This window comes from Polyergus mexicanus, unplaced genomic scaffold (assembly GCF_030449975.1).
Source record: "Polyergus mexicanus isolate NDT 795.1 unplaced genomic scaffold, iyPolMexi1.0 SCAF_10, whole genome shotgun sequence".
Taxonomy (NCBI): domain Eukaryota; kingdom Metazoa; phylum Arthropoda; class Insecta; order Hymenoptera; family Formicidae; genus Polyergus; species Polyergus mexicanus.
Window position 1 is genome coordinate 8,089,308 of NW_027223330.1, and position 9,346 is coordinate 8,098,653.

A 9,346-nucleotide genomic window follows, 5' to 3' on the forward strand; every position below is an offset into this window, starting at 1 on the left:
GCAGTGGTATCAACGCAACTCTTTCTTTTGCATTTTACATCTTTTTATCTAATTTACCATTCTAAAACGCGTTGCACCTTTCCCGCATATTTACAATAAATTCTATTTCATTCCATATTAAACAAAATATTTCATACTGTTTAGGTTTAATCAACGCGTTTATGATTGATCCATGTGTCTGGGCAACAAAATGCTGTAATAAATGTCATATTTGAAAAATGTAAACTGACCTTGATTTCAGGAATTCTACGATTTTTTTATGGATACTGTGTGACTTGAAAAAGTCTAGATTGCAGCATTTAAAATTCCCAAATGTCCAAAAGGATTTTAAGATCGTTGGGAAACAGATAGAAGAGTCATAAGAAATTTAGCATTTCTAAGAGAATCTAAAAGATTTCACGGATTCCAAAAATATAAAAACGTCTGTGAAAAATTGAAAGATCCCAAGCAAAGTTAAAGGATCCATAAATACCACGAAATTTATTCGCAATCATAATCAAAGCTTTCTTGGTGTTCACAGGATCAATTATTGGCGTTTCGCCTCTGTAGCGCTGCCGCAAGATCCTGCCTGAGCGCAGCCTGCTGTCTTTGATCAGCCAAAGACTGTACTGATCGCAACCCGTTTACAATATCTTTTGTTTTACCAAAGTAGATCTCGTTCAGCGTATTGCGGATCTTGTTTTCCATATCTTCCACCATTCTGCCGATATTCGCGATATGAGGGGACGTTTCGCTAATCTGAGCATCTTGTTCTACCTGTAATTATGCGCATACATTTCAATTATCTATCTCGATATAAATTGAACATTAACTAAAAGAATGTGAATAGGCAAAGAATCCGAAAATCAATAGTTTTATGTACTGTTCCGAAGATTTACCTGACGTGTCAGACTGCCACCCAGATTCATTGTACCAGAACCATGTTTGTTGGTCTGTAACCACAGCATGGCTGTTGATGTGAGTTTATAATGAGCAGTGCGACCAGTTGATTTCTCCTGCACTTCCACTACATGTATCGAGTCCCAACAACCTTTAATCTTCTTGGAACCATCACCAGCTTTCTTGATAAGAATCACTGCTGCAAATCCATGATCTAGATCCCACAAGTACACCGAAGAAACGCCGCCTTCGAAATAGAGCTCTCGATATTGATCGAAAGCATGATTGGCATCTATTTCCAGTTTTCTCAGTCGTTCGGAAGGCATCGAGCCATCTTCTAGCGGCGGATCATAAGTGTTGCTCCAGGGAGATCTGCATAGAAATACATAAAATGGACTTGTATGCCATCTTTCTCTTTATCATCATATCATCAGAATGCTCATTTAGATCAAACCTATATGAATCTCCGTCTCTATTGTAGTCACATAGAAGATAGTCCTTGCCAGACTCCTTGTCCTTGGCAATCTTTAACGGTTGATCTACCGAAGACAATAGATCCTCGCATAATGAAGGAACCAAATCGATTAGGTCACTAAGATTCTTCTCGATTTGCTGCGGTGGCAGTCTCCGCATCAGATCTAACGCACAGTCCATTTGTTGTTCCGTCTAGAATATATAATCGAAGAATATGAAGATAGAAAATACGATTTATATGTATTTATGACATTAATCATATATGTTCCTACTTTTTTTTTTCAAGATATAATTTTTGTATTCACGATGATGATAATGGAAGAAGTCGATGATAAAATTATTGTTAAATACGTTGAATAATTGCTAAAATTACTTATTTACAAGTGTGTACAATAAGAAGGGAGAAGGTAATAAATAAGGGATAAATATCTCACCATAGCTGCGATTGGTTATAGGCCGACGAACATCAAAATCCTATTAGAAGATGTTCGTAATGAGATAAACGTATCTTTTATCAGTCACTACCTCGCTGGGATCTTCTCGAAAATAAACGAACGAGCATTTAAAGGGTGTGTCGTAATGCGAGCAGCGATTGGTTCGTCACACTTGTCGCTGGCTCTTGCCTCCGAGAAGAGCGAGGTTAACTGTCCGCGTCGCAGGCTAGCCAAACTGACATTTAAGCCTAATCTGACGTTGTCATAAGAGCGGATTGGTTGATCACACATATAATGCATGAGAAGTTTTTCGGATAATGCCAGAAATTTTTTTTTCTTTTTAGTTTTTACTTTGGCGCTCTTCGAGAATAATCTCACGTGTCTGTACGTGTGCTTTTTTTATTAATTCAAGTCAATAGAGAAAGTCAATCGGATGAACCTATGTCGGACGAAAGAACGCATCATTTGTAATAAACTTTACATAAATATTAGATAATTTTATAGATAAATCATAATTGATTGATTATTCTTGATGAGTGGCTTATATAACTTCACCCATCATGTCTTTATCTTTATTTTATGACATAAAAAAGATCTGACGCATGAGTTGGATTGCGTTCGAAAATTTACTTGTCGAATAAAGCAGAGTTTGATTGACCAATAAAGATAGAGAGATTCTAGTTCCTTTTGTCTTGATTGGTCAATCAAACGCTATTCCATGTTGACGAGCGAATTTTCGAACGTAACCATGAACGCACATACATGTCGGTCATATATACAGTCGAGGTTTAAAGTGTGAGGTGTTTGGACACATTGCACGTCGCAGTGATGGCGAATCTGTGCGCGAATCTGCGCGAATAATCTTGCAGTAATGATAATGATTGTACGTTTTATCGCGAATGATCAAGGGTGACAACGAACTCGCGAGCAAATCCGGCCTCCTCCCGTCTTACGCTTAATGACTCTTGAATTTTCATAAATAAGCGAGAATGGGTGTTGGCCTTAAACCATTAGAATTTACGGATTGTTTAACCGACAGTCCGTACTTCCGTGAGAATTTGCACTATCACGAGCGCGAATTGGAAAAAACCAGTCAACAGATTAAGCGGCTCGTTAAAGAGGTTAAAGATTTATTGTTAGCTGCTAAAAGTAAGTTCTAGCACATAATACCATGTTTCTTTTTTCTTTTTCTTTTTTTACTCCAACTGTAAAGAGATACAAATTTTGTAACAGCTGTTATGTGTATGTATATTTATCTTGATATTAACTCAATATGTACTATGTTCTTGAACAACAAAATATTTAGGGATCACATTTTGCTTATATTTTATTCTTTTCTCACATCAAAGATATATCGTTGCATTGTGAAAGATAGTTTCTTTGTAGTGTAATATATTTTTTTTTATATGTTAATCTGTTAAATTAATGAATAATATCTTTTCAGATTTGTCCAGAGCTCAGAGAGCCTTTTCCAAAACATTACAAAACTTTAGTTTTGAATGTATTGGGGAGAGCCAAACTGAGGATGAAACTCATATATCTCAAAGTTTAAAAGAATTTGGCAAACTTATCGCATCCATAGAAGATGAAAGGGATCGCATGGTATGTAATATTTTGAACGTATATTTGCTGATAAAGTGTAATATTACACTTATGAAATTTTTTATACATTATTTTATATTTCTAACGATGATATTGTCATTTCCTATAATTGATTTTTTTTTTTAGCTGGAACGTGCATATGATCAGATTATATTGCCTTTGGAGAATTTTAGGAAAGAACATATCGGGGGAGTTAAGGTAAAATGCTATTTAGTAATATTTTATAACATTTTATATATAGTAGTATTTTATATACATTGTATGATTCTATTTTTAATATATATATATACATATATATTTTTTTTTGCATATATATTCTATATGTACAGGTTGTGTCTTAGAAATAAATGTTTGAATTCTATTTATTTTGAGAATGAAAGAAATTTATGTGGATATTAATCTAGAAATGCTTTGAATTATGTACATTTCTTACTTGCAGTAGAATTTTGCAAGAATTCTTGGGAGGTTAATGATACAAAGACTATTGTCATTTTCTCTTTGTTACTAGTAAATATTGACAGTATATATTCTGATCTGATGAGTCAATTTGACATTTTATTATGTAGCAAAATTATGCATCAAAGTAAATGAATGAATCATATTTGAATCTGTATGAGTTGAAGATAGTATATTTATAGAGAGAAATGACTTATTTTCTGATATTAAGTGGATAAATACTTATATGTATAAGTAAACTGATGGAAATTATAAGAAAGCTTAATGTCTGCATTCAGAAATGTGGTTTCTTCTTAAAGACAAATTTATAACAAATTTTATATGTAATATTTAAAAATTAATTGTTTCCGGACCTACATTTATATAATCTTTTTCTATTCTCAAGAATAAACTCTTACATAGTTGAGCTACTTATTTCTGGACACATATATCAAAAGTATAGCTAATCAAACATCAATCTTAATCATCCTATTTATGATTTTAATTTTTCAGGATGGTAAAAAGAAATTTGAAAAACAAACGATTAAATTTTGTCAAAGTCAAGAACGTTATTTAAATTTATCCACTAAAAAACAGGACAATGTGCTGCAAGAGGTATATTTAATGATCTATAAAAAATTAGAATTGTATATTATTAAATAGTTGATATTGTATTGTGCATGTGTGTGTGTAGGCTGATGCAACATTGGAGATGGCTGAAAGACACTTCTCTCAAGCTAGCTTAGAATATGTATTCTTATTACAAGAAGTTCAAGAGCGGAAAAAATTTGAATTTGTTGAAACGGTAATAGCGAATAGTTCCATTATTTTCTATTGTGTGTATCTAGATTAAACATATATGCCACGCGCATCGGATTGTAATGACTGTATATCATTAGTATATTACAGTAATGTAACATAAAATGTTCTAGTTATTGGGATTTATGTTTGGATGGCTGACATTCTACCATCAAGGTCATGAGGTAGCAAAAGATTTTAAACCTTACATGACAGAGCTACAATTAAAGATTCAGAAGGTTGGTGATTAATCTCTATGACATATTTATAGCTGCTTAAACATACATATTGAATAATGTTGAAGAAAATATTTTTTATCTGGCCAGTATATTTATTTCGAGTTAATATATACTATTGCAAGAGACACAATAATAATAATATATAGAATTATTTTTTAATGTGCTATTGCTGTGTTTTTATGTACTGCAAAAGAATCTTAAGCATCACTAACATGTAGATATGTCTGCTCTATAGTATTTCTAATATCACTGAGATTTTTTTGTTAGCTTGTGAAGTAGCAAATATCACATGTTACAAGAAATGAATTAACAACTTATAGATTTGCTAATTAATAGGAAGTTAGTTTTGTTAGAATATTTTTTCAAAGAGCACAAATATATAGAGTTCTGCAAATAATGTGCACGTATACACAATTGTTGATAAAACAAGTTTAACTTATATATATTTTACATTTTATTTTCTACATTAAAATTTATAAATTTATAAATTTAACAAAGTATGTATTATTAAACATTCAATAATTCTCTTTTGAAGAAGATGTTGGTCAAGAACTTTTATAAGAAATCTATGAGTTATAGTTATCAGATATCAAACAATATAAGATTTGAGAGTAAATTATTGTGTGTATGATGTAAATATGTAATAGGATTGATAACAGCATGATTGATAAATTGCTTACTAATCGCGATTTTTTATTTGTGTGCGTGCGTGTGTTTCACAAGACTAGAGAGAATTTCCTTGCTACCCGGGATAAAACCGAATCACTTATGAATAAAATGAAGGACATGAAGAAGGTACGTTTTATAGAAATTTTTGTATTTTTTATTCTTAATTGCTCAAACATAGCTATACATAGAAATACGTTGTTTTGTTATAGTTTGCTAAATATTACTTTAATAGGGAGAATGCACAAGAGGAAAATTTTGGACATATTAAAATAGTTATTTTTATAATAGATTTTTTTTTATAAAACAAAAAGTACATATCTCTTATTTACATGTAATTTTTTTTTTAGTCGACGGTAGAAAGTGGTCTCAACAAATTGCACTCGCGCGAAGGTTATCTATTTCTAATGGAGAAAAGTAAGTTTATCATAGTGTAAAATGATATACTTAGTATAGTAATCGATTATTTAAATAATCTTATTGTAAATTCTTTTTTTAAATCTTTATCTTACAATTTTAATTATAAAAAATTGATACATCTTATTAACTGTAATGTGATATTTGCAGAAGCGTTTGGTACAACATGGACAAAACAATACTGCACATATCAGAAAGACAAGAAAGAATTTACTATGATCCCTTACAATCAACTCACGGGTAAATTTGTAAGTCAAAGCGAAAAGTGTTAATTATATATTAATATGTGTAATAATATCCCGCACAGTTATCTTTGGAATAATTTTCAATATCTTTTCGATAGAGCAGTAAGGAAACTTTTACGTTAGCGTCTTGTATACGACGCACGTCAGACACTATTGAAAAAAGATTTTGCTTCGATATCACTGCCATTGATAGGTAAGTTGAATTCGATTTTGTATCGCGCATATACGATTTCACTTGGTCTTAAAATTATTTTACCATAAAAACAGAAGATAATTAAAAAAAGTGTTTCCATCTCTTTGTTCCAGACCTAATGTAACATATACGTTTCAAGCGCTTTCCGAAGAGGATAGAAAATTATGGATGGATGCCATGGATGGAAAGGAACCTGTGAGTATTTCAATGCATTTTGATGGTCACTCTTTACTATTATTGTTAAATTTTCTATTTTTTATGAATGTGGAATTATTCTTCATCGTTGAAATATTTTTCAGACTTTTCCGCGATTAGGTTCTTCCGCAAAATCTGAGGATACGACGTTGGATGAAAACGGTTTTACGTTCGTATCCAAGTGTATTGCGGCCCTCGAGGATAGAGGTAAATGTAATTATAATTTTTTTTACGCAATCTAATCGAACATTTTAATCATTTAATAATCATGGATTCGATAGGACTCGAAGAACAAGGTTTATACAGAGTAGTCGGTGTCGCCTCTAAGGTAAACAAACTTCTGATAATGGGACTTGATAAGAGGAAAGTAGACAAGCTCAACTTGAATGATCGTTTCGAATGGGAGAGCAAAACTATTACCAGCGCGCTTAAAACATACCTGAGAACGTTGTCCGAGCCGTTAATGACTTTTCGATATTACAACAGCTTCATTACAGCTGCGAGTGCGTATAGGTATTCTTGATAACATACTTGTTTTATTTTTGCTACTTGCACACGATTTGCTTCTCTCTCTCTCTGTCGCTCTTTCTTTCTCTCTGTAGAATGATCACTATTTGTTTTCTCTCCTTGCTGATCTCCTATTCTACACTCGTATAAATAAAATCGAGTCAAAGAGCTAAAGTTTCATCTTGATTTTTATTGTGTGGCATCTAACAGAACAGGAAATGAAGGAAACTCGGATAAATGATATACACAACCTCGTTTATCGACTACCTAAGACCAACTTCAATATGCTGATTCTTCTTATCACTCATCTTTGCACGTAAGAGATTATTTGTCTATACATCGAATTCAGCGCTCTATTGTATATATATATATATATGTGTGTGTGTGTCTAAGATTCACTTATTTATCCTCCGATTCAAAGATATTGAATCGCTATCTATCCAGAATCTTCCATGTTATATATTTGTCATATTTTGCTCAACACTTGGATTAAACGAAATTTCAGTGTGGCGAAGAAAAGTGATAAAAATCTAATGACTGTGGGAAACTTGGCGGTATGTTTTGGTCCAACTTTGCTACGGCCGGAAGAAGAAACGGTGGCTTCTATAATGGATATTAAATTTTACAATATCGTTGTGGAAATATTGATCGAGAATTGTGAAAGAATAATAGCCGGGCCACCACAAGATTCATCGCGCGTAACGGCAGTGCAAGCCACCGTGGTTCCGAATAAATTGCAATGTGTCAAAGTGGAGGAAGGCCCGACTTCCTCTGGTAATGGAACAGCATTCTTAAGATACCCGCGACACACAGCGGTAGCCGTTACACCCGCTACATCGTCACACGCGCACGTGAGTTTCAATCACTTTCATTAACTTATTGCTTTCCATATTTAATTTATACGAATAATTTATTTCTATACATATGTATGTATATAGCTTGTTACAAGATCCTACTATGACGGCCCGGCTTTAACTGTTAACAAACCATCTACCGTCGATGAACGAAATAACGGGGATTACGAAGATCTCGACAATACGAGTCATCGTATACCATCGTACCTGGACAGTCGTGGGGGTCGGATAAAATTGACCAATGCGAACCTTATGTATCATTCGGCCGAAAAAGGTTTATATCCTTCTTTTTTCTATTGCTATTATCTCGTAACGATTTGCAGTCTTATCATTTTCTGAATCAAAATTTTTGTATTCCAGTTTTGAGTGGTGGTAATACAAGTAGTTCGAGCGAATCGATTGCGTCAGATCCACATCCGTTTACAGGCGAATTACCGGTAAAACAAAAACGTGGCACCATGATATCCGTACACTATCCTACGGCTTACCCTCAGCGCAGTAACTCATCGATATGTCCGTAAGAATCTTTACCTTTTCATTAATGACAAAGAAAATTATATTTTGTCGTATGTTTTATCTCTAAGTATTATTATTTTTTATTGATTTTATTCTATGATTATAGCATTAATACTTCACCGAATAGTGGACGTTCGAGTCCCGGTCAAATGCCAGGAATTTGGTAAGTATTATGTGTGTAAAAGTTTAAATTCAAAGACTGTTTTAATTTTAATATAAATTTTCAGGAGAGTACGAACTCTGTACGCGTGTATGGCGGAAAACGATGGCGAGTTATCATTTGAACCAAATCAAATTATCACAAATGGTAAGATTGAAATGTGAAATGTTTTTTTAATCTTTATACGGATTTGTAACAAAATATATGTTATTACAGTCAAAGCCTCTTTAGAACCAGGTTGGTTAGAAGGCACATTGAACGGTAAAACGGGCTTAGTGCCCAAAAATTATGTTGAGCAACTGCCCTAAATATTACGAAGAAACCAAAGTGTTTGTTGAAGATTCTCCATCATTATGAAATGTTATTTTAATTATTACTTTTGGTATTACTGAAGAAAGTAAACTTGTGAAAGTTATATAACGCGATGTTAAAAATATTCGCGTTGCTAATTTTCTTTGGCTATACACACTGCTTAGTCAATTATATATATACTCGCGCGTGTATAAGCGTTATTTATTAGAAAAGCCATTTTACTCTATGTGTCTAAATTGTATATATAATCACTTGTGAGTGATATATATGTGCATAAGGACCATATATAGAATTAATATATCTGGTGTATTTCAATACACATTTATATTGAAAGATTCCCATATATGTACATGGAAATTCTATATGAAGCTTGTAGGAGATTTTAAAGGCAATAACCATTCGTTTATACTATTGTATTAT

At 32.8% G+C, this 9,346-nt stretch overlaps 2 protein-coding genes across 3 annotated transcripts; one reads left to right on the plus strand and one right to left on the minus strand.

Moving 5' to 3' along the window:
* Positions 1–23: 23 nt before the first annotated feature.
* Cpb (F-actin-capping protein subunit beta) lies at positions 24–2,237 on the minus strand. Its single transcript, XM_070303502.1, has 4 exons — positions 1,788–2,237; positions 1,334–1,545; positions 879–1,251; positions 24–756 (listed from the first exon to the last, which is right to left on the minus strand). Exons 1-4 carry the CDS (start codon positions 1,788–1,790, stop codon positions 523–525), a joined length of 822 nt encoding a protein of 273 aa, XP_070159603.1. The 5' UTR covers positions 1,791–2,237; the 3' UTR covers positions 24–522.
* A 329-nt stretch (positions 2,238–2,566) lies between these two features.
* Positions 2,567–9,337, plus strand: Graf (GTPase regulator associated with FAK). Of its 2 annotated transcripts, XM_070303495.1 has the most exons (20): positions 2,567–2,936; positions 3,232–3,389; positions 3,516–3,587; positions 4,338–4,439; positions 4,519–4,629; positions 4,757–4,861; positions 5,585–5,656; positions 5,878–5,944; positions 6,095–6,192; positions 6,288–6,382; positions 6,496–6,577; positions 6,682–6,784; positions 6,859–7,080; positions 7,295–7,400; positions 7,590–7,935; positions 8,023–8,212; positions 8,299–8,455; positions 8,561–8,617; positions 8,682–8,761; positions 8,831–9,337. In XM_070303495.1, exons 1-20 carry the CDS (start codon positions 2,777–2,779, stop codon positions 8,920–8,922), a joined length of 2,475 nt encoding a protein of 824 aa, XP_070159596.1. In that variant the 5' UTR covers positions 2,567–2,776; the 3' UTR covers positions 8,923–9,337. The 2 variants fall into 2 exon arrangements, with proteins under 2 accessions (XP_070159596.1, XP_070159597.1); XM_070303496.1 differs by lacking the exon at positions 5,585–5,656.
* The last annotated feature ends 9 nt before the right edge of the window (positions 9,338–9,346 follow it).

Coding starts and splice junctions, on each gene's coding strand:
- Cpb (XM_070303502.1), bottom strand. Junction 1,252..1,333: donor AGAGACGGAGATTCATATAG/GTTTGATCTAAA, acceptor ATTTCTATGCAG/ATCTCCCTGGAGCAACACTT. Junction 757..878: donor GTGGCAGTCTGACACGTCAG/GTAAATCTTCGG, acceptor GCATAATTACAG/GTAGAACAAGATGCTCAGAT.
- Graf (XM_070303495.1), top strand. CDS start 2,777: ATGGGTGTTGGCCTTAAACCATTAGAATTTACGGATTGTTTAACCGAC. Junction 2,937..3,231: donor TTTATTGTTAGCTGCTAAAA/GTAAGTTCTAGC, acceptor ATATCTTTTCAG/ATTTGTCCAGAGCTCAGAGA. Junction 7,081..7,294: donor CAGCTTCATTACAGCTGCGA/GTGCGTATAGGT, acceptor GGCATCTAACAG/AACAGGAAATGAAGGAAACT.